The following is a 25907-nucleotide window of genomic DNA, read 5'->3' on the forward strand; positions in this document are numbered from 1 at the left end:
ACTGATATCCAGAATTTAAATTATGGGTCACCAAGAGTGTGAATGTCCATCTGACCATTCCTTAGAATGTTAGCATTCTGAACAGCAAGGGAACAAAAAAAAAACACCAAGCCAATGGAGGCGATATTAGGAAGGGTGACCAAAAGATTAAATAGAAGAGCTGCGTTATAAGGAGGGCTTTAAAACAAGGAGAGGGAAGTGGAGAGGCAGAAGGGTTTAGGGAGAGAATTTCAGAGTGTGCAGCTTAGGTGGCTGAAGGCATGGCCACCAAGGTGGGATGAAGGGAGGGGGGGAATGTACAGGAGGCCAGTGTCAGAGGAATGACGAGTTCGAGGGGCATGGGGGTTGTAGGGCTGGAGGAAGTTACAGAGATGTAGGGAGGAGTGAGGCCACAAAAGGATTTAAACTCAAGGATAAGAATTTTAAATTTGAGATACTGGGGGTCCAGAAGCAGAGATGATAGGGGTATGAGTGAGCAGGACTTGGTATGGCATGGAATAAGGGCAGCAGTATTTTGGATGAGTCGGTTTATGGTGGGTGGAGGATGGGAGAGCATTGGAATATTCGAGTCCAGAGGTGACAAAGGTATGCATGAGGCTTTCAGCAGCAGACGTCCTGAGGCAGGGGCGAAGGTGGGTGGAAGTAGGCGGTCCTTGTGATGGAGAAGACATGGGGTCGGAAACTTAGCTCGGGGTTGAACAGTATGCCGAGGTTGCGAACTGTTGGTTTAGCTCGAGACAGTTGCCAAGGAGAGGGATGAAATCATCAGTGGCAAGGGAATGTACTTTGTGGCACGGTCCAAAGATGATGCCTTTGGTCTTACCAATGTTTAGCTGGAGGAAACTGCAGCTCATCCAAAACGGGTCGTCGGACAAACAGTCCGACAGCACACCAACCTTTACCAACAGTCCTTCAGGTGTACAGTGGAAGGCGGGTCGTAATACATGTAAAAGTCTACTGTTGAGATTTTGATGACCTTATATTTGAGCTTCACTTTTGTACTTTTGACATCTGGTCCTTCATTATATTAAAGCCCTGTAACCTACTCCATTGATCTGATATTCCAAATTTACATTTTACATCAATGCCATTTCTACAGCACTCAAATTTTTTGCATTTACGCATGTATTTTTCCCTGTCTTTGGGGTTTTCCTCAGAATATGTGTTCATTACCTTCATCACTCAATGCACATCATAAATTTATCTTTACATCTCAATTTTGCATAGAAACTGTCCTTCTACTGAGAAATGGATAAAATAAATTTTCATGTAGTTTGGGGGAAAAAAAAACTGGTCGGCACTCACTGAAGGAAGTCACCATCCTTTATCTTCTCCAAAGCTTTCACCACTGCCATTCTAGTGAATACTGACTGAAAAGAGAAACATCCGTTCTAATTGGTTCTCAGAACCGTAGGTAAGTGTACAGGATGTGGTGAGATGAATTACATCACACATTCACTATACAGCACAACATTGCTAACAAGTCACATGACTTAGCAATCAGGTCTAATTCACATTTACTCTCTAATCCAGAGAAATACCTTGCTGGGATTTTCAAAGAATCACTGTGGCTGCTCTCACGGGCTGCATTACAGAAGGTTCCACTACAGCCTTCAGGCAACAGGCAACACAGTTCATGTACAGTGAGGATGCATGCACCATAACGTAGACATAAAACCAACTAAATTTTCTATTTGACTGTGTACAATTCACACAAATATATTTATATATTTGATATAACAGAAAGTTCAAAGGCAAAGAAGTTGGGGTTAGGTTCATTTTAATATCCCCCCACTTGCCTCTCCATCTCCCTCCCGCTACCCTTGGCCCTCTCCCCTTCTCTCCCCACCCCTTAATTCCCGGTCGGAAGGTATTTAACTTGTACCTATCCATCTTGTAATTAAGTATCCCCCACTGCTGGTCCACTGTTAGATCTATTTTTTCCAACCAATTAATTTGGACTACGTCCACTTTCATACCACTGAAAATGGCTATTTCCCAATCCAACAACTTTGCCTTGGGCTCCTCTTTTTCTTTATCTATTTTTGGGAAACAATGACCATAACCAAATTAAGTTCCAGGACTATATGCCTATGAAACAACTTGAGCCCCAGGAATTTCCTGCACTGCCACTACCTGAGTCCTCCTCCCCCCACTGCACCAAGATGGCCACTCATCTCCCAAACGATCTCTAGCTGTGGGTGACCACCTTCTGTAATGTGCACTCTGAAAATCCTTCCTGCTCCCATAGAATGCAGAATGTCCCCAACTGTTTCTCAGGCTCAGTTACTCTGAGCTAAAATGAATCTACTTGGAGCAACTTCTTATACTCGTTTATCCTAGATAACCATAATTTCCAGAAACTCCCACAACAAATAAATTGACTAAAATCGCTCAGAAACCCAAAAAATGAAGTAGATTCAAGCCAACTACAGTTTAATGCCAAATTTCAGCTCAGACCAAACTCCCTCTACACTTTCAGCCGTCTTCTCATTCCACTGGCCTCATGCAACTCCTAAGGATGGGGTCCTACCTGAAACATTAACTCGCCTTTTTCTTTCAGATGCTGGTTGACATAATTTGCATTTCTAGTACTGTGTATTATTGCAGAGATCCCACATTCATGCTTTTTTCTTTCTCCCTCTCAAATCATCTTGAGATTTGCTACCATGGCTGCAGAGTTAGTAAATGCTCATCGGAACATGGCTTCATTTATGCCAAACAAAAAGACAATCACTTCAATTCCAAATTCCAAGATGGGATGCACACAGACATTCAAAGAGTAAATCTAGATTCTATTTGAACTTGCATCATTGTATAGAAAGTCTTTTTGAATATTGGCCATCGACCAAAAAAAACCTAAATTTATCTTCATTTACAATTTTCCTTCCTCCAGAAGAGCAAGCAGGGCAGGCAAGGCCATATACATAACCTCAACTGCTTGCAATGTGCCTTCCTGATGAACTAATTGGAGATGGTATGACTATCAGGTGTATTCCCCTTTACCAGAACTGAATGATCACTTTTTATGAAGGTTTTCCAGCCAAATCCAGAAGAAATGAATCAGAGTTAGTGCAAAGACTGCTTGTGAAACCAGCACTATTACTGCTAAACTACTAGGATGCTGTCAACACAGAGGTATAACTAAAATAAAACTGTACAATTAATTTAGGCTAACCATCAAAAATGGCATAAAAAATTACCTGCTTGTTTTTTGTTGGTCTAAAGCAGTCGCGACATACTCTGGCCCTAGATTAAAGAAAGACTTGCATTTATAAAGCACCTTTCACGACCTCAGGACATCCCAGAGCACTTTACAGCCAATGAGGTACTTTTTTGAAGCGTACTCACTGTTGTAATGTAGGAAACCCGGCAGCCAATTTGCGCACATCAAGCTCCCACAAACAGCAATGTGATAATGACCAGATAATCTGTTTTAGTGGTGTTGGCTGAGGGATAAATGTTGGCCAGGATACCAGGGAGAATTCCCCAGCTCTTCTTCGAAATAGTGCCATGGGATTTTTACATCCACCTGAGAGCGCAAACGGGGACTCGATTTAACTTCTTATCCGAAAGACGGCACCTCCGGCAGTGCAGCACTCCCTCAGTACTGCACTGGAGTATCAGCCTAGATTTTGTGCTCAAGTCCCTGGAGTGGAACTTGAACCCACAACCTTCTGACTCAGAGGTGAGAATACTATCCATTGAACCAAAGCTGACACAGATTAGTAACAAATACCAGAATTAAGCAAAATCTAACAATCACAGCTGTAAAGCTTAAGTATTTTTTCCCTCTACAATACATGAAGTAACAATATATTTAAAAACACTAAGTTCTAGTCACACAATCTCAAATGTTTGAGGTCAGCAGAACTCTAAATTATAAAAGACAGGACGTACTTTGATTTTCCAGTTTTATTCTCTCTATCTCAACTAATTCAAGTTTTCAATTAGTATGGGCCCAACTGGATTGTGGGACCTGTGTTGTAAGTCATTATATAGATTTTAAAAGTACCATGGGTCACTCACTTCCTTTCCCACAGTTATTTACAGTAGTGAAACACAGAACAGCCGGCAGACTATATTTAGGGAAATGCTTAGCTTTATCTAGCGTTACGAGTATGTGCTTTCACTCATACCAATAACTGCTGCAGCTTATTCATGCTTGTTTTTTGTTGTTCTGAAGGAGTTGTAACCTGTTGAGGCCCTAGATCAGTAACAAATACCAGGATTAAGGGAAATCTAACAAAATCACAGTAGCTGAGCTGTGAGATTATTTCCCATTCTTCAACATAACTCACCACTTTAAGTTAGCTTGTATAACTTTCAGTTTAGAGTGGACAACATTGGTAATGAGAAGCTGTGCACTGTGCAATTAGTGCTATAACAGATCCCCAACACCTTATTTTTACTTCAGCAAGGCATCACTATTGTATAGAATAAAAAGTAACATGGCTCTGGTGCAGGTGTGTCCAAACTTTCATAGCTCAAAAGGCAAAACAAATTGTTCACCGACAAAGTCACAAATGTTAAGCAGTATGCTCCATGTAGAATATTTCTCTCCCTCAACTTTGGCTTTGCAGATTTAGCAGCAAATCACTGCGTGACATGAAAGGTAAAAAGCCTCGTGGATCTGGCCTGTTGGGAGAGTAGTTAGTCTTACCTACGATGGAGGAAACAAAACCAGCCCTCAACACTTAAACACAAGGGCAAAAGCTGCAATGTGCGATTAATCCCTCAGACACACACACTCATATTTCTGCATTTAGTAAACAGGATGATGCTGCATATTATAGAAATTGCTGTTAGTATTAATTAACCCTCAGTCACATCACCACACTGACTAGGCTTGTTTACTACCTTTTCACACACTAAAGAGGAGGCATGTCATGCCCAATTGGAACTCCAAGGAACTATGAATGGTATGTGGGTGCACTTGAGAAGAGTGTGACAGGTAAATGGCTCATTTGAATGGATCATGAAGAAACTCATGCACTGTTAAAACCATTCTATTAGCGGTAATGTTTCCAATGTCCTGGGGAGGATCACAAGTCAGGGCAGTGTGATTCTCCCCCCACCACTCCATTTCTTCTGTTATGCTTCCCAAGGTTTGGGGGACGTAAACTACCAGGCTCCCTGCTGCTGAAGCAGGTTATAAACTATTCTGCAGGTTGCAAGTGGCAAAATCACAATTGACAATGGGGAGAGAGGCTGTTACAAAAATAAAAATTGTAACAGTGCGTGTGATTGGGCACTTTCAAGCTGGACGATACAGAAACCAAAATGATGCCAAGCATAATGACTGAAGAGGCACACTTCAGTCACATAAGAACTGCACGCAGCTCAGGATACTCTGGCTGTCCACCCCTGCTCAAGTGGTAATGTTAAGCTCCCTTTGGAAGCAGCACACCTGACTTCATCTGACATTGAAAAAAAATGACTATTTTGAATCGGTGAGGTTTGTTCTTGACTTGATACTAGCCTTGGGTGCTCTATTTTTATCAGGAGAGGGAGGAAAACAAATCAAGTTTAAAGTCAGGTACATCCGTTCTACCCCTAATAAGCATGGATTCCAGCAGTCAATAAGTCAGAAACACATAAACTGATGAAATGAGCAGACACATGGCAGATACAATTTAACGCAAAGAAGTGTGAAGTGATTCATTTCTGTAGGGAGCAATATGGTACAATTTTAAAGGGAGTGCAGGAACACAGTGACCTGGGGGTGAACGTCCACAAGTCTTTGAAGGTGGCAAGGACAAGTTGAGAAGGCTATTAAAAAGGAATACGGAATCCTTGGCTTTATAAATAGAGGCATAGAGTACAAGGCAAGGAAGTTATGCTAAACCTTTATAAAACAATGGTAAGGGTCCAGCTAGAGTATTGTGTCCAATTCTGGGCACCACACTTTAGGAAGGATGTCAAGGCCTTAGCGAGGGTGCAGAAGAGATTTACTAGAATGGTACTAGGGATGAGGAACTTCAGTTACATATACAGACGAGAGAATCTGGGGCTGTTCCCCCTTAGACCAAAGAAGGTTGAGGGGTGATTTGATAGAGGTGTTCAAAATCATGAAGGGTTTTGATAAGAGTAAATAAGGAGAAACGGTTTCCAGAGGAAGGGTCAGTGACCAGAGGACACAGAATTAAGGTAATTGGCAAAAGAATCAGAGGCAACACGAGGAAACATATTTTTACGGAGCAAGTTGTAGTGATCTGGAATGCACTGTCTGATAGGGTGGTGGAAGCAGATTCAATAATAACTTTAAAAAGGGAATTGGATAAATACTTGAAGTGAAAAAATTAGCAGGGCTATGGGGAAAGAGCAGGGGAGTGGAACTAATTGGATAGCTCGTTCAAAGAGTCGGCACAGGCACGATGTGCCATATGGCCTCCTTCTTTGCTGAATCATTCTATCATTTTATGATTATTTGGGGAGCTGCTACAGAAGAGGGAAGAAAGGAAGGTTTGAAAGATAAAAATTTACTTTGAGAAGTCTTTACATAAGTGCCAGTACTTTAACAGTACATTGCAATCTTGCTCGTGTATTAATCTTAAAAGATGAATCTGGTCCTAATTCTGATAACACTACTGACAACGTAGAATGCAGTTACATGTTCTCTACATTGGCAAGAGCCTAATCTCAAATGGATTTAAGTACCATCAACAGCAAATTTCAGAACAATTTCCACCAGCTGCCACAAGGCATGTAAAAAAAATAATTTACACCTATATTTTATAAATATATAGGTCATATTATTGCTTGTTGCATCAGTCATCTTTTTCTGCAGTGTAGTCTTTGTTTGACACCTATATAAAGTATTCATCTGCAAGATTAATTAAGGTGTTAGTTTTCAACTTAAAATTTCCTATAGCATTACAAACTATTAAAGCAAGTTTTTAAATTTGCTGGAAAATAAAAAGTTCATTTTGGGGGACATCGAAAATAGTTCTTACTTGCACAATTTTAAACAGTTTTTTAGGCTGCATACTTTACAAAGACAGCATTTCAGTTTGCATTGCAGAACGTAAGTGTTAGAATAGTTACCAATTTATACACCAGGAATTCCAGCCAACTTCTAACGAGGTGTAGATTATGAATTTACACCATTAGAAGTAATGAGATGGGGTTAACTGTAATAGAGGGACTAGAGTTACACTATTGATGGTCTTATGATTTTCATGACTACGCTAATAACAATACATTTTGTAAAAAAAACAGCAGTGAACGTTACTATAGCCTTAATAACACTGATAAGAGATTTATTTAATTATCAAGGTGAGGTATCAGTAATGGAGAATGGATGCTTTTCTGGTTTAGATGCCCAGTGTCAGCATCCAGTGGGTTAAATACAGAGCAAAGCTTCTTTTACTCTGCCCAACCTCAAAGCAATTTTGTGCCAACTTCTGTTCAAGTATGAAGTTTTATGATGTGGACTTGTGACCACGCGCATCTGGACTGAGACTGCCCAAACACATTTCACATAGGACACTTCTACGCTGAAAACACATCCTTTATTGCATATCATCTTAAAGATTTTCTTTTTGTCAGGAACAAAAACTGATACAATGCAACAAAAAAAAGCACGGTGAAAGTCAAGAGTCCTTTCAGGCACTCCAGAAACTTGATATAGTACTCATAATACAAGGAAGCTTCAATTATTCTCACATAAATTTCTTAATGGCAGCAGCAAATTCTCACTTAAGTGGGTCATTATATAAATAACCTACAAAAGTATATTAGTGTTCAACAAGCAGGGAAATGATAAATACAGCAACTTACAGAAAGTGGCAATCCCCATCTGTTTCAGGGTGAGAGAAGACCACACTCACTTCAAATAAACTCTAGTGTTGAAAAAGACAGTTTGTCCTTTAGTAAATAAATTAATACGGCAATCTTTATGGTCTGGCCAGAGCCTTAGTCTGACCGTTTCAGAACAGTAACCATTTAAATTATTTTTCAAAAATAAAATAAAGCCAGTTTATTTTTTAAACTTAAAAGAATATAATTGAAAATAGTAGTGAGTTTTTTTTAATACTTATTTCCCTTCAAAATATAGATAATTCTCAAATATTCTCATAGGTTAATAACATTTTAGTCCTTAGCAAGCCAATCAAATTTAGTATTCCTGTAGTTAAAAGTACAAATATTCTATGAATCTATTTTTGTAGTATATTTCAAAACATTTTCACATTCTAACATATTAAACTTTGAAACCATAACTGTATGAAAAATATAAACATTGCCAAAGATCATAGTGAAATTCCTGAGAAAATGTCATACCTTTCCATCTACGGGAACACCCAGTTCCTCAGAAAGCAGAGGATGAGTTATCCACTTGTAGACTTCCTTAAGTTGTAAAATATTATCCTTTGTAAGGGAACTTCCTTGTTGTCTGCCAAATAAGAGAATATAATGCTTGAAAATTTCATCCAAGCCTTATCTTAATTAGTGCTCAATTATATGGAGGAACTTTGAAATGATCAGAATAGTATGAGAGTTTGGAAAACTAGGTTCTCATGGCTTCAGCTGCAGTAAGAACAGTACCATCAAATGTGATCACAAAGGAAGCTGTACAAATGCCTTAAGGCAAGAACTTACGCTCGAACCTGACGCTATAATCAGATCAGCCAGGCTTTGCATGGTTCACCCAGTTACATCATACAAAGTCAGTATGGTCTTCAGATTATACCCCATTACCAAGGAGGTGGGTAATGCTCTATTTCAACCCAGAATCCTCAACGTCTAACATTGCAAATTATAGAGAATGAAGGGCTGGGATTGTGTTACAACAGTAACACACTCAGGATTCTGTATATAAATCACAAGAGTAGTCCACAGTTATCCAAACCTCTTGATAAGTGTTAAAGTCTTGTAATAGTCTCAACTCAACGATCACAATGAAAAGCAATACATATTAAACAATAAAGCACTCTAATGCACATTCATCAGAAAGTTCTAAGTGTCATCCAAACTACAAGGTGCTATTTCAAAAAATAAAATCATTCCCACAAACTCTTCTCACACCTCACACCAGATATGCAAAGCAACATAATTGCTCAAATGAATATTTTGGTTTTACATTTCACAAAAAAATATAGATAACTAAAAGGGAACCAAAAGCTGTAATCTCAGGGTTCAGACACTGAAACATGCAAGCATTGCTCTCACTGACTATGATATTTATTTTCATTGGACAAAAGGTGAAGAGGAAATGTTTTAAAATGCTGAGTGAGAATTGGTTATTATACAAATACAAATTATTCAAACAAGCTTCGAGATTCGAAAGAATCCTCTCCCCTCTCCTTCACATCTTGCAAAAAATGGATAGGTGACAGACACACGGTAAAGCAGTTAACATTGCGACAGTTAAGGAGTTTAAACAAAGCTAGACGCATTTCTGGTTATGAACAGAATTGAGGATTATAAAGTTAAAAGTGTCTTTGGAAATGTGATGCCAAGGAAGTCAACTAGTAATGGACATCGAATATATGATGCAAGATTTGACAGGCGTTCTGGAGTTTTGCTCAATACTTTAGGGGAGAAACTTTGCTGGATGTTTTCTGGAGAGAGTAAATGCAACACGTACAGTCTGCAGTAGGGCAAACTATAAATAAACTGTAGAAAGAATTTTACACTGGCACTCGTTTAGTTCAGATCCTGGAAGACCAGTATTCTTTACATAACTAAATCTGGCTCCTTTACCCTAGCAGCAGAATCATCAGTCCAGTATTCTCATGGTTCTATAATTCTGGGTTGGGATAAGAGACGGATTTAGTAATATAAAGTGCAGGAAGTTGGTGTATGGACACAATCAAAACTGAATGAGTACCAGTACAAAAGTGTCAGAGCAAATGGGCTTCATGAACTGAATAACCTTTACTTGTTCCACATTTTCTCCCTTGATGATTCATTGCCATGTAATTCCTTGCTTCTTTTTTAGTCAGCTTGATTCTCCATTTCCTTAGAAAAGCCCCACAAAAATCATAGAAAGTTACGGAAGAGAAGGAAGCCATTCAGCCCATCGTGTCTTTGTCGGATGAAAAAGAGCTATCCAGCTTAATCCCACTTTCCAGCATTTGGTCCGCAGCCCTGTGGGTTACAGCACTTCAAGTGCACATCCAAATACTTTTTAAAATGAGTTGATGGTTTCTGCCTCTACCACCCTTTCAGGCAGAGTTCCAGACCCACACCACCCTCTGGATGAAAAAATTTCTCCTCAGCTCCCTTCTAATCCTTTTACCAATTACTTTAAATCTATGCCCCCTGGTCACTGACCCTTCCGCTAAGGGAAATAGGTCCTCCCTATCCACTCCAGTCATAATTTAAATACCTCAATTAAATATCCCCTCAGCCTCCTTTGTTCCAAAGAAAACAATCCCAGGCTATCCAATCTTTTCTCATAGCTAAAATTCTCCAGCCATGGCAACATCCTCGTAAATCTCCTCTGTACCCTCTCTTATGCAATCCATCTTTCCTGTAATGTGGTGACCAGAACTGTACGCAGTACTCAAGCTGTGGCCGAACCAATGTTTTATACAATTCAAGCATAACCTCCCTGCTCTTATGTTCTATACCTCAGCTAATAAAGGAAAATATCCCATATGCCTTTTTAACCACCTTATCTACCTATCCTGCAACCTTCAAGGATCTGTGGACATGCACTCCAAGGTCCCTGCATTCCTCTACATCTCTCAGTATCCTCCCATTTATTGTGTACTCCCTTGTCTTGTTTGCCCTCCCCAGATGCATTACCTCACACTTCTGGATTGAATTCCATTTGCCACTTTCTGCCCACCTGACCAGTTCATTGATATCTTCCTGCAGTCTACAGCTTTCCTCCTCACTATCAACTCCATGATTAATTTCTGTATTATCTGCAAACTTCTTGATCAAGCCTCCCACATTCAAGTCCAAATCATTAATATATACCACAAAAAGCAAGGGACCTAGTACTGAGCCTTGCGGAACCCACTGGAAACAGCCTTCCAGTTGCAAAAACACCCGTCAACCTTAACCCTTTGCTTCCTGCCACTGAGTCAATTTTGGATCCAACTTGCCACTTTCCTATGGGCTTTTATTTTTTTGACCAGTCTGCCATGTGGGACCTTGTCAAAAGCCTTGCTAAAATCCATTTACACTACATCAAATATGTTACTGTCTCAAAAAATTCAATCAAGTTAGTCAGACACGACCTTCCATTAACAAATCCATGCTGACTGTCCTTGATTAACCCTGCTTTTCTAAAAGACGATTTATGCTGTCCCTCAGAATCGATTCCAATAATTTGCCCATCACCGAGATTAGACTAACTGGCCTATAATTACTCGGTCTATCTTTTTCTCCCTTTTCAAACAACGGTAAAGCGTTAGCAGTCCTCCAAACCTCCGGCACCACACCTGTAGCCAGGGAGGATCGGAAAATGATGGTCAGAACCTCCGCTATTTCCTCCCTTGCTTCTCCTAACAGCCTGGGATGCATATCATCCGGGCCTGATAATTTATCTACTTCCAAAGATGCTAAACCTCTTAATATTCCCTCTCTTATTATGTTTATCCCATCCAATATTTCACACTCCTCCTCCTTAACTACAATCTCTGCATCGACCCCCTCTTTTGTGAAGACAGACGCAAAATATCCATTAAGAACCATACTCACATCTTCCGCCTCCACACATAGGTTGCCTTTCTGGTCTCTAATAGGCCCTATTCTTTCCTTAGTTATCCTCTTGCTCTATGTATTTATAAAACGTTTCTGGGTCATAGCTGAGATTTACTTTCTTGGAATAGAAGACAGGACAAAGCTACAAGTTATTGGAATTTTCCAAATGTCACACACTACTTCTATCTGCTATCAGAGCATGGTTCAGGTACTGTCAGGCTCCAGGGACAACGCATTCCTAGGTTCACATATCGATGGGTCCACCATGCTACTCCATACAGTAGCTATATGTTGACTGCCAATCTCATTTCATCACAGCTGGAATGAGGCACAGGGGACATCAAGCACATGAGATGTTAGCAATGGGGGGGGGTGGGGGGGGGGGAAAAAGTAGGAGGAAGAAAAGTGGGGACAAATAGTGCGCGTGCAAGGTGGGGGAGGAGTGAGAGAAAGGAATGGGGGGACGGGCGAGGAGAGAGAGAGAGAGAGAGAGAGAGAGAGAGAGAGAGAGAGAGAGAGAGAGAGAGGTAAAGGGGCGGGCCGAGAGAGAGAGAGGCGCGCCGAGGGGGCTGGCGGGGGGGCGTCAGAAAATAGAAGGACAGAGAGAGACAGAGAGAACACACCAATCATGTTCACACACACCTTGGGGGAGCAGCTCACTTATCAGTGTTTAATCAAAATTTCAAATGGAGCAAATAACATAATTGAAAATACACAAATTAAAATTTAAAAAAAATCCTACCTGCGAATATCATTGAAAAATAGATTCCAATTGTTATGAAGCTATCTGGGAACCCTCTTTTATTTTAGTTGGAAGTAGTTACTATCCAGTGTGTTTTGTGCAGATTTGCAGAACCCACCCTTTGTTGTATAAGAACATAAGAACATAAGAAATTGGAGCAGGAGTAGGCCAATCGGCCCCTCGAGCCTGCTCCGCCATTCAATAAGATCATGGCTGATCTGATCCCAACCACAAATCTAAAGAACACAAGAAGTCGGAGCAGGACCCGGCCACATAGCCCCTGGGCCCTCTCCGCCACCCACAGGGCATTGACCGATCCGAACTCAGCTTCATGTCCAATTTCCTGCCCGCTCCCCATAACCCCTAATTCCCTTTACTTCTAGGAAACTGTCTATTTCTGTTTTAAATTTATCTAATGATGTAGCTTCCACAGCTTCCTGGGGCAGCAAATTCCACAGACCTACCACCCTCTGAGTGAAGAAGTTTCTCCTCATCTCAGTTTTGAAAGAGCAGCCCCTTATTCTAAGATTATGCCCCTAAATCACGGCTGAATTCAAATTAATGATGATCTAGCCTTTTGTATCGAATAATAAACATTTTGTTCAAGGTTGTTCCTTCCTCCCTTGCCCCTTCCCCACGGTAACTTATATGCACACAGTTAATTAAGAGGGTTTTTTTGGAATGCTTGTCCAAAGAATCCCATTTAATTTGTGAATTTCTTCATCACACACTGCTGATTCTCAGTGTTCTGAACACCTGAACTAGCATTTGTGAATGAAAAAAAAATCAAAACTGCATCCATTCACTTCACCAGTCTTAACGGAGTGGCAACAGCCATTTCCATGTTAATAACTAGTTACTGTCTGAAAACAGCAGCTAGAGCTAGAAAGGGCAGTTTGAGGTTTTACTTCTTCATTTTTAGACTTATAAAAAGAAATATTGAACTATGACTCATTAAATCCAGGGCCATTTGCAAAACTTTGTTCTGACTACACTCCTAGTCATGTTACTTTCAGCTTAAAAATACTCAAATGTCATCTCATAAGGTTACTTTTTAAATGTCCTTCACCACATCATTTGGGAAATGGTTTTCAATCTGTGTCCATCTGGTAAACATCTTTTCTTCTCCAGGGCCTCACACTTCGGATGGTCTCCTTACTCCCCTTCCTCTCCACCTCTCTCCTTTCCTTCACAAGCATCCTCAAAACTTACCTCTTTTGCCCTCTGTCACCTTCCCCTTCCACCTTGCCTTGGGTGCCACACTCTAAGCCTTCCCCATGATTGCTCAGTGTCTAGCATTGCCTCTGTGAAGTGCTTTGTGATTTTTCATTACATCAAAGGCTCGGATTTTTGTATATAAAAAAATATGTAGGACAGTACTGTCAGATGACATAGTTCTTTCCAAAAAATATTTACTCAGGTTATTAGGAAGGTAATAGAACTGAAGCTGTGAACAATCTATTAGGAGGTTAAATTTGAGTATCAATCTTGATTCATATTTCAACTCACTTGCCCTCACTGGACAATTTCACTCTTTCTGACCCATGCTAGTGTCTGTGTAGCAGCAGAGAAGTCCATTTTGAGATGGTGGAAAAACAGACAAGACCAGACTCAGACTACATCTACTAAGAGAAATCAAAACTGCATAGCAGAGGCCAGAAATGGGATGGCAACCAAGACTCCCAGCTAAAGTAAGAAACCACAACAAAGCACAAAAGGATTTCTTTGGTTGGCTATGTCCCTAACTGTCTATAGAGAGAAAACACAAATTACAGAAGATTTGGACAAGCAAAAATATCCTCAGTTTTTGTGTGACTTAGGTTTATGTTTTTGTCTATGTAGTGCTTTCTTTAAGCAAGAATGCAGCATAATATTAGTCTGAGTCGGTTCATTTTACCAGTCCTAATGGAGTTGCACCTAGTGGTTCAGTTTTTTTTTTAAAAAATCAACTGAGTTGGGACTGTAACACTCAATACGATGTGGCTCAATGTCACTCAGCGATTTCTGGCGAACAATGGAGCTGCACCATTTATCACATATGAACTGTATGGAGTCAAAAAGTAATAAGTAAAGCACTCGTTATAACTTGTATCATCCAAACTTCATGCAAAAGAAGAAAACACCAATAATACAATGAACATTTAATTCTTTGAGAACTGTTGATAATAAAAATTGTCATTTTCCTCTTGCAATTGAAAAATATGGCAAAGTGGACTTAAGTTCCACTTATGAATCAATGAACTTTTCTCAGGCATTGCGAATGACTCACTTTGCTCTCTCAATTTGACATCTGAACCCTTAATCAGATTACTGATTTGTAATTTCCTGCTTTTCCCATCACCTGCTATCTGCAACTTCCTTTGAAAAGTAACACCTCGTGGCTGAAATCTATTTCCAGGACTTAATGTCAGTTGAGTTTCACCAATTCTCAACCAGATCATTGAGACAAAATTAAATGCACATGGAGGGAGCCAACCTCACCCACAAGGCCTGCTTTATATCAGCTAATATGGAGCAAAACTAATGTGTATGTACCAATGGACCACAGCATCCTACCATCTCGGGTGAAGGGAGTCAGTGAGACGTACAACAGAAGTGAACTTATAAAGACAGAAGGAATCGTTCCAATTAGTATGATTTGAGAAGCAGTCATCCTTTATGTGCATTAAACTATGATGAGAGAAGGACTCTGGTCCTTTATATGGTGTTCAGGGATTCGACATTGGCTCTGTAGTGATTTAACAGGGTTCTCAGAGTCTTTTCTTTTTACCAGATCTACTTTATAATAAGTATTACATGCTTGATCTCTTCAAAAGAACTTTGTTGTCAATAACTATACATATTACAAATCATGTATAAGCCTTGCCTTTCACTGGGCAGTTACTTTTCACAAATTCCCAAAAATATCAACTGATATTTTTAACCAATTATGAAAGCCTCAGTTTTCTACAGAGACACCAAGGATTAAACAATGTTTCTGTGATGTTCATAGAATGGTTACAGCATATCGAGCCTGTGCCGGCTTTTTGTAAGAACAATCCAGTTAGTCCCATTCCCCTGGTCTATCCCCGTAGCCCTGCAATTTTCTCCCTTCAAGTATTTATCCAATTCCTTTTCGAGAGCCATGATTGAACCTGCTTCCACCACCCTTTCAGGCAGCGCATTCCAAATCATAACTACTCACTGCGTTAAAAAGTTTTTCCTCATGTTGCCTTTGGTTCTTTTGCCAATCACTTTAAATCTGTGTCCTTTGGTTCTCGACCCTTCTGCCAAAAGGAAGAGTTTCTCTTTATTTACTTTATCTAAAATATTCATGATTTTGAACACTTCTAACAAATCTTCTCTTAATCTTCTCTGCTCTAAGGAGAACAACCCCACCTTCTCCAGTTTATCCATGTAACTGAAGTCCCTCACCCCTGGAACCATTCTAGTAAATCTTTTCTGTACCCTCTCTAAACCTTTCACATCCTTTCTAAAGTGCGGTGCCCAGAATTGGACACAATACTCCAGTTGTGGTCGAACCAGTATTTTATAAAGGATCAAAATAACTTCCTTGCTTTTGTACTCTAGGCCTCTATTTATAAAGCCCAGGATCCCATATGCTATTTTAACCACTTTCTCAACCTGTCCTGCCACCTTCAAAGATTTGTACACACATACCCCCAGGTCTCTCTGTTCCTGCACCCCCTTTAGACTTGTACTATTTAGTTTATATTGCCTCTCCTCATTCTTACCGCCAAAATGTATCACTTTGCACGTCTCTGCGTTAAATTTCATCTGCCATGTGTCCACCCATTCCACCAGCTTATCTATGTCCTCTTGAAGTCTATTACTATGTGGCACTTTTCAAACGCCTTTTTTTAAGTCCATGTACACCACATCAACCATATTGCCCCCATGAACCCTCTCTGTTACCTCATCAAAAAACTCAATCACGTTAGTTAAACACGATTTGCCTTTAACAAATCCATGCTGGCTTTCCTTTATTAATCCACACTTGTCCAAGTAACTCTTAATTTTGTCCCGGATTATCGTTTCTAAAAGCTTCCCCACCACCAAGGTTAAACTGACTGGCCTTTAGTTGCCAGGTTTATCCTTAGACTCATTTTTGAACAAGAGTGTAACATTTCTCCTTACAGCAGAGAAGGTTAAGAGGAGATTTGATAGAAGTGTTCAAAATCATGAATATTTTAGATAAAGTAAATAAAGAGAAACTGTTCCCATTGGTGGAAGGGTCAAGAGCCAGAGGACACAGATTAAAGGTAGTTGGCAAAAGAACCAAAGGCGACATGAAGAAAAACTTTTTTACGCAGTGAGTAATTACGATCTGGAATGCACTGCCTGAAAGGGTGGTGGAAGCAGATTCAATCGTGGCTTTCAAAAAAGATAAATACTTGGAGGGAAAAAATTTGCAGGGCTAAGGGGAAAGAGCAGGGGAATGGGACTAACTGGATTGCTCTTACAAAGAGCTGGCATGGGCTCAAAGGGTCAAATGACCTTCTATGCTGTAGCCATTCTATGATTCATATTCTCCAGTCTTCTGGCACCACCCCCATATCGAAGGAGGATTGGGAGATTATGACCGTCACCTCTGCAATTTCCATCCTTACTACCCTTAGCAACCTAGGATGCAGCCCATCTGGACCGGGTGACTTATCTACTTTAAGTATAGCCAGCCTTTCTGTTTCATGTGACTATGTAAAAGCGACATCACTTAGGCATTTGAAGAAAAGTGAGCTGTCTTGTCAAGTTTCATTTTTACTAGTTCACATGAACCAAAGAGATTGGAGGGTGCAGGGTAGGATTAGAAAGTGACCACATTGAATATAAAACGTAAAATTGACAAAAAGAGTGAAAAATTAAATCGATTATCTTACAAATAAAAGATTTTTAATTTCACAAAAGTTTTAGCCCATTTTTAAAGTGCTGTGTAATTTCAAAGAACAGCTTCTTTGAAAATGAAAGCAGTGACAGATACTGTGTTTAGTTATTGCAAAACAAGTACAAAGAAAAATTCCCTGTAATGATTACTTACCCTACTTCCTGTTTTACCAGCAACCACGTGGCATGCTATTTGGTAGGTGGCCACACCCCAAGATAAAAGAAAAAAAAACAAGTGTAAACAATTAAAATGAGGTAGCATTTCCTGATATCTGTGATTGAGTATCCAAGTACATCACAAGAAACACCATCAAGTCTTCAGAAGGTACAGCCCATTCACCAAAACATACAATAAAAGAGAGGAAGTGAACACCACATATTTGATATGCACCAGCTGACAAGCCACAACCAGTTATTCAGGGATTTTAGAAATCCCCTTCACTCCACTCAGTAACACAATTGTTCAATTTTTTTGGAACATTTAAATTTCTATCTGTAATTATCAATTTTTTTCTCCAGTAATTTTAGAAAGAATGTTTAAGTCCCCAATTTATTAATGTTGTCTATTTTTATGAACAAGTAAAAAATGTTTTAACCATAGCTTTCACTGGTCACTGATGGGAACTGGAACATTTTTAGAATTTGAGCACTTAGTGTCAGCATCAAGCACCTTCGGATCAGATACAAGATAGCCAGGAATACATCAAGGCTGTTTCTCCTCTACCCCAACAATATGCCTCCACATAGAAGAGCATACCCTAGTGCATCACTATAACCGTTCCTATTTTCCACACCAGCTATCCCTTGTGGTCTGAGTGGGACCGTAAATCTGTGCTGAATTCTGGATCGTTTTGTGTTGAGGATTTAGGAGCTGGGTTGAGACTACTTCAAGTTCATTTTACTTAGGATCCTGGTAGAAAGAGCAAAGTTTCATTCCATTAGTAAGGTGCTAGATTCAAACCCAGAATCTAGAGTTGAAAAAGTGTGCTGACCCACCATGCCACTGACTCACCTCAGATTGAACTTTTTAAAAACAGGTATCTAACATGAATGTACAAAAACAACCATTCTAACTATATACTATTGGAAACTGAGTTTGACCTTTTTTTGTATAGCTTTTAAACTCAAAAAATTATTTCCCCCAGGATGGTGTTGCGTTGCATTGCATTCAGTGATACGGCATATGGATTGGTGGGCCTAATTCCTCATGTAGCAAGCTCTCCATCTAGACCACTGTAAACAATTTTACAACACCAAGTTATAGTCCAGCAATTTTATTTTAAATTCACAAGCTTTCGGAGGCTACCTCCTTCCTCAGGTGAACGATGTGGAATTTTCCACATCGTTCACCTGAGGAAGGAGGTAGCCTCCGAAAGCTTGTGAATTTAAAATAAAATTGCTGGACTATAACTTGGTGTTGTAAAATTGTTTACAATTGTCAACCCCAGTCCATCACCGGCATCTCCACATCACATCTAGACCACATCAGTGGGAATGCCAATGAGCTGATGCTTACTGCTTCCCTTCAGGGAAGAGGGGAGAAGAATCACTGATTAAGTTCACCCCTAATCACTTTTATACACTTTCCAAGTGGAACCCATGAACCCATCAACAGAAGTTTGGAAACATATCACACATCTGTCTCATGACAGGGAATAGTATGAAGTGTTTGGGGGCAGAGGAATGAGTTGTGAATTGGCCTAAAAATGTTTGCATTACAATTTTAAATGGATCATTTATTCAAGAAACAAAAAGGTGAATGGTGCACCACTGAACACATTAATGGGCTAAAAATGTACTGCTTTAATTCCCCTAGTTAGTGAAGCTATTCATTGATCAATGGGTTGCAGGCAAAAAGTATTTATAAACAGTTGCCAACAGCCCATAATAATTTGGCAAACAATACATTTGTACAACAGACTTATTTTATGCAGGACTATGTAGTTACCACCCATAAAATGCCATAGGATTAGTTGAATCAACTAATGTGAGTGACATTTTAAAATTTCAAAAAGCATATGCATTGCTGTCTTCTACTGGTTGGCCTAGGAATTACACTTTATGTGGTATCATTAGACATCTTACAATGAGGCCTTTTCACAACACCCCAATTTGACTGTTAGATACTTAAAAAGGTAAAACAATTGCAGAAGAGCAAATGTACTATAAAAATACAAACGTGGAAAAGCAATCAAAACAAATCTCCAATTATAGACATGATTTTCCTCATTAGCAGTAATCTTAAGCATTATTTGGGCTTTTTGCCTTGAGACAAACTTGTAGCCGCATTGTACCCTGCCATCTTGAGTATTAGAGATCAAAAGCAACCAAGCTTGAAGGAGATGATGAACCAGGTAGAAAGGATGGAATGGCAGTAATTAAGGGTGCATTCACACTCTGTCGATGGACCTTGAAGTGAATTGCTCCCAAGTTTGCTTTGAGTTTAGAGGTTCCGTTCACCTCAAATGTAACCTGAACTCCTGCGGATCAATTTGGTGGTGACGTTATGGTGCATGCACACCAGTTAGGTAAATTTTGGTGACGTTAAAATTTTGAACTTTATCCCAAAAAGGACAATTAACAGAGTAACAATTTCAAAGATTAGTAAAAAAAAAACATTCCTCCCTAGCCCTGCTGAAGGCTCCCCCTTGGGACCTAAACTGCAAAAGACCAGAAATTGCTGGGAAAATAATGATGCATTAACTGCGCTCGTCATTATTAATTTGTAAAAATTCCAGCAATAAAAGAGATGCGCCATGAGTTCCAATTCTCCGCAAATTGCTGAATGATTTGCGCCACTCCGCCATTAACTTCGACAAAACCGCTGAAATATACTTCTTGCCGTGAGGCTCGCCAGTGAAGTTTATTGCGATCATAAAATTGCTGGATTTACGATGTTGATGCGAACTATTCCAACTGCAGCCATTTAGGACTGGTAATTCATGTCGTAAGGACCCTGTTAATGATGTGATTTATGGTTCTGACATGACACTTAACGTTGGAGGCCCAGAAAGGGAACAAGGAAACTGTGCAATCTCACTCCAGCAGGTAGTGAATTGTTCCTAGAGGTTTTTTAAAACTTTTTAATCTGTCTTGGCAGTAATTTTGTGCCAGTTTTGCCATCCACACTCCTGTTAGTGACAGAAGGCAATAATTTTCAGGATGCAAAGCAGGAATGCAAATTACATGGATTTCTTTCAGAAAATAACATTTTGGGATACAGTACATGAGTAGTTTGAGATATGGGGCTCGATTTTCGCTCCCGCGATTGGGTGCGTGCGTGGCTGCGAAAATCCGGGATTCCCGGGGCGAGTCTGGAGCCCGGCTCCAACCCGCCCATTTCCGGGTTCCCCATTGACGTGCACACATGCGCACGCAGCCCCCGCATGTGGGACTCCCGCCGGCAATTAAAGCCAGTGGGGTGCCACTTAAAAGTACTTGAACAGGTACTTCAGGTTGTTTACAGACCTGATTGACCTGATATTTTAGGAGGGATCGGATTTTAAAATTAACTGAGACTGTTTCCCGTACTGGGGGAAACACTCCCAGTTGAAATGGACGTGTTGCAGCCACCAGCCTGTGGCAGCTGCAAAGGTCCATTTGACAGGTGCGGGGGGGAAGACCCTCACTCATTGCAGGAGGCCACTCTGTCACTTTGGACAAAGTTTGGCCTCCACCACCCTCCTCCTCACAATAAAATGCATAAACTTGCACACTTTACCCCGGTGTCCAGACACATTTACCTACCTTGCAGACCCCTCAAACTTCCGGATAGGGGCCACCGTAGCTGCAGTCATGACCTCCTCGGATGGCGAACAACATCACCAGCCTCACCGGCCACGCCGTCCACCTCTGACACGTGGAGCTCCACAACACAGTGCTGTGACACATCCACCTGCACAGCAGGAGGGAGGGCAACCGCAGAGAGAGAGATGCGTCGCAGAGGGCACTACCCTCGCCACAGGGTCCACAGACCGAGGCTCAGCTTCCTGGACCTCTGAGCAGCAGTGCACACGGAGGCTCAGAGTCACTCGACATGTAGTCATGGACATCTGCAGCCTCCTTCATGCCGAGCTGCTCCCGGCTGCCCCAAGCACCATCTTCTTACCTGTCGCTGTCAAAGTCACCACTGCCCTCAACAACTTCTCCTCCGCATCCTTCCAGGGTGCCACCGGGGACATCGCCGGCGTCTCTCAGTCGTCTGCACAAAAGAACCCTGCAAATACACCTACACCCACTCTGCAGTGACACAATGGGTGGCATCAAGTGTGCGTGTTCATGGTGAACCCTATGAAAGGGACCTATTCCACAAGCCAGTCAAGAATGAGCAAGACGTGGCAGTAGTGGTGATAATAATATTTATTGTGCATGTGAAACAAAACAAATATAAATGAAAAACATGACAAATTGTCAGACACCCTTGTGCATTCCCTTTGTGCTCACAAAACCTTCGCCTTGCGCTTCAGCAGAGGTAGTGGCAGGTTGCTCTTGTCCATGCCCTGACCAATGAGATGCTTTGGGCCGACGCCATCTGGGTTTGGGTGTCCATGAGGGCCCCTCCAAAGACTGTTCCACCTGCACCTGTGCAGGGGCAGACTCTGCCACCTGGAGAGGGGGCAGCATTGCGGGTACTGGTTGAGAGGGGGGCAACGAGTGAGACGTGGGAGCACTTTGAGTGGCGTCCCCACGTCCATGTCCCCTTTCACCATCATCCCTCTCGTGGCCCAGGCCCACATCACTCCTTCCACCCTGCTGGACGGCAGTTTGGAGGACTTGTGTGAGGCCTTGGAAGGCCACCTGTAAAGTATCTGTTAGCCTATTCAAAGCGACAGAACGTTGCTCACCCTGAATCCGAACAGCCATTGTCAGGGCCTGAATGGACTCATTGTTGAGCCGTGCTTGACGCTCGAGGGAGGCTAGCCTTTCCTCCACCGCAGACATTCCTGCGACACTATCTCAGAGATGCCTGCACGTCCCTGCGACACTATCTCGGAGATGTCCTCCTGTACCTGTGCCGCCATTCCCCTCATGCAGGAGTTGGACTCCTCCATCCTCTGCGTGATTGTGGAGAGTGCGCGTGGCACCTGTTCCAGTACCTTGGCAACGTGCTGCTGTCCCTCGATGACTCTCCTTTTCATGGCTGGCCCCCAGGGTTCAGCATCTGTGTCCAGCTGAGCAGAGCCTGGAGAAGAGTGCTCCCACCGACGCGAACTCTCCACGGCTGCCCCTGCCACCAGGGTCTGCTTGTGCTCACATGTGCATGGTGACTCACCATGTGCAAGCCCAACTAAGTGAGGACGAGGACCCACCGGGGTGTGTGAATCTGCGCTGGTGGATGCATGGCTCAGATGTGATGATGGACCCTCAGAGGCGGCAGGACCTCTGAGGAATCGACATCCACGGTCACGGCTCTCGCAGATGGCCCTGCAAGAGAACAGAAAGCAATATTAGGCATGTGGACAGATGTTGAGGTGCTGCAGATGCCAAGTGATGCTAAGATCATTCACTATCATAAGTGCTGAGTGTTAGCTTTCTGTCACCGGCCGCTTGTGCAATCCCAGCCTCGGCATCCGCCACGGACAGGCACTCCAGTGTGCAGCTGATATCCAATGCCTGCTGCTCCGCGTCCGTTAGGACCACCTTGTGTGGCGGGCCCCCTCCAGTCCGTGCCCTCTCCCAGGCGTTCTGGCATCTCTTCTCCTATCAAGGCAAAACACAGAGGCGGGGATGGACATATGAGGAGAGGCTGAGTAGATTGGGACTCTCCTCATTGGAGTTCAGAAGAATGAGAGGCGATCTTATTGAAACATATAAGATTGTGAAGGGGCTTGATCGGGTGGATGCGGTAAGGATGTTCCCAAGGATGGGTGAAACTAGAACTAGGGGGCATAATCTTAGAATAAGGGGCTGCTCTTTCAAAACTGAGATGAGGAGAAACTTCTTCACTCAGAGGGTGGTAGGTCTGTGGAATTTGCTGCCCCAGGAAGCTGTGGAAGCTCCATCATTAAATAAATTTAAAACAGAAATAGAGAGTTTCCTAGAAGTAAAGGGAATTAGGGGTTACGGGGACCAGGCAGGAAATTGGACATGAATTTAGATTTGAGGTTAGGATCAGATCAGCCATGATCTTATTGAATGGCGGAGCAGGCTCGAGGGGCTGATTGGCCTACTCCTGCTCCTATTTCTTATGTTCTTATGTGATTGAGTGATGGTTGCATGGTGAACCGCTGCATGCATTGGTGTGGGTGGGGTTGAGCGTGAGGGAGATGCATGGGAGGGTGCATGTGCAACATAGCCATGATATTGTATGAGGATTGTGTTGCGTGGTAGTGTTCGAATAGGGACAGGGGCGGTGAGTACGTGCAGGCAAGGTGAGGATGATAGTTGAGTGGATGTGAGAGAGCGTTGTGGTGGCAGTACAGAAGGGGTTGTGTGGTGGTGGAGGTGATGTGGAAGATGGAGTGTGGGAGAATGTGTAAGTATACTCACTTTGCCTAACCTGGTTAGGTCATTAAATCTCTTCCTGCACTGGACCCAGGTTCGTGGCACATTGCCGCAGCTGGTGACCTCCTCGGCCACCTCCAGCCAGGCCTTCTTCGTGGTGGAGGGAGGGCACTTCCTCCCATCAGACGGGAAAAACATTTCCCTCCTCCTCCTCACCCCATCCAGCAGCAGCTGGAGTGAGGAGTCTGAAAATCTTGGGGCAGCCTTCCCTCTGGCCTGCTCCATGGTTTAGCATTGGTTGTTTGCTGCAGGAGGAGCATTGGTGGACTGCCCCTTTAAATAGGACTCCTCCAGCTGACAGACCTTACTGCGCATGCGCAGTCCACCTGCCGCACAGCTTACGAGCGGGAAACCCAGAAGCACAGGTAAGTGGCTCCAATTAGCCTGTAATTGCGTGCGGAGCACACCGATTTCACTAGGCGCGTTACCCACGCGCCCAGTCGACTCCCCGCGGAGAACCCGCCGCCCTGCTAATATTGAGCCCATGATGTGGTTAGTGCAGCATGCTTGGGGAGGAAAAAGGTGATTTTGGATCTGTGCTTCCCAAAGCTGTCCACCACTGGGGGTATCCTGGTATCATTTCTGGGTCTGTTGTTGAATAACTGCTTGAGATTGATTGTCATGATTAGTCAACAACTCCATTATCACTGTATCATGTGACTACCAAGATGGCAGAAGGTGAACTAAATGGGCCTTCGTGTTTTTTCGTCTAGCAATTCCTATGTTCCTATGAAAGCAGTTCCACTGTTCCTGATCATGATGGGCAGGGCCACTGTTTCTATACTTCATGGGTCAAGAATGTTTGTACATTTTGCACACCTGCCCTGCCATTCATTCAATGTCTCAAGGACCAATACAACAATTCCCAAACCCAACTGGGTTACAATGTCCTCTTCTTCTGTTTGTTCATCAAATTTTTTCTTTCCTTTCCGTCTATCTTCTCTCTCTCTCTTAATCCACTCTTTTTCTTTCCCTCTCTATTTATTTTTCTGTGTCTAATTTGACTCTAATTCATCCATTTCCTTCTCTGTCATTCACTCTGTTTCTTTCTCTATCCTTTTCTTTCATTGGTTAAGGAGATAAGCCTTTGGGCACGACGTTCATGAGGTCCCATGACTTGGACATCACTGCGCTGTTATCCGATCAACGTTCCAGCAATTTACGGCGCAAATATAGTGCGATCTGAACGGCGAAGTAAAAAGTTCAATTAACATCGTTGGCTGCGAGAGGTGAGGTGAGAGTGACTGCCCTTGACATCAAGGCAGCCTTTGACCGAGTGTGGCACCAAGGAGCTCTCGTACAATTGAAGTCAATGGGAATCAGGGGGAAAACTCTCCAGTGGCTGGAGTCATACCTAGCACAAAGGAAGATGGTAGTGGTTCTTGGAGGCCAATCATCTCAGCCCCAGGATATTGCTGCAGGAGTTCCTTAGGGCAGTGTCCTAGGCCCAACCATCTTCAGCAGCTTCATCAATGACCTTCCCTCCATCATAAGGTCAGAAGTAGGGAGGTTCGCCGATGATTACAGAGTGTTCAGTTCCATTCGCAACCCCTCAGATAATCATGCAGTCCCTGCCCACAGGCAGCAAGACCTGGACAACATCCAGGCTTGAGCTGATAAGCGGCCAGTAACATTCGCGCCGGACAAGTACCACGCAATGACCATCTCCAACAAGAGTCTAACCACCTCCACTTGACATTCAACGGCATTACCATCACCGAATCCCCCACCATCAACATCCTGGGGGTCACCATTGACCAGAAACTTAACTGGACCAGTCACATAAATACTGTGGCTACAAGAGCAGGTCAGAGGCTGAGTATTCTGCAGCGAGTGACTCACCTCCTGACTTCCCAAAGTCTTTCCACCATCAACAAGGCACAAGTTAGGTGTGTGATGGAATGCTCTCCACTTGCTTGGATGAATGCAGCTCCAACAACACTCAAGAAGCTCGACACCATCCAAGACAAAGCAGCCCACTTGATTGGTACCCCATCCACCACCCTAAACATTCATTCCCTTCACCACCGGCGCACAGTGGCTGCAATGTATACCATCCAAAGGATGCACTGCAGCAACTCATCAAGGCTTCTTTGACAGCACCTCCCAAACCCATGAC

At 42.4% G+C, this 25907-nt stretch overlaps 1 protein-coding gene across 4 annotated transcripts in view; it reads right to left on the reverse strand.

The window, feature by feature from the left end:
• pus10 (pseudouridine synthase 10) overlaps positions 1-25907 on the reverse strand; it is a 74503-nt gene that overhangs the window by 21021 nt on the left and 27575 nt on the right. For 3 of the 4 annotated variants that reach the window (XM_067989057.1, XM_067989059.1, XM_067989058.1), the window contains exons 5-9: positions 17439-17473; positions 8284-8395; positions 7783-7844; positions 3204-3249; positions 1306-1370 (exon numbers count right to left, since the gene is read on the reverse strand). In XM_067989057.1, the coding sequence (XP_067845158.1) occupies positions 1306-1370; positions 3204-3249; positions 7783-7844; positions 8284-8395; positions 17439-17473 (320 nt within the window). Of the gene's footprint in view, positions 1-1305; positions 1371-3203; positions 3250-7782; positions 7845-8283; positions 8396-15587; positions 15653-17438; positions 17474-25907 lie in introns of those variants that run through there. The other variant, XM_067989060.1, reaches the window with a different exon arrangement.

Source organism: Heptranchias perlo, chromosome 8 (genome assembly GCF_035084215.1).
Source record: "Heptranchias perlo isolate sHepPer1 chromosome 8, sHepPer1.hap1, whole genome shotgun sequence".
Lineage (NCBI taxonomy): Eukaryota > Metazoa > Chordata > Chondrichthyes > Hexanchiformes > Hexanchidae > Heptranchias > Heptranchias perlo.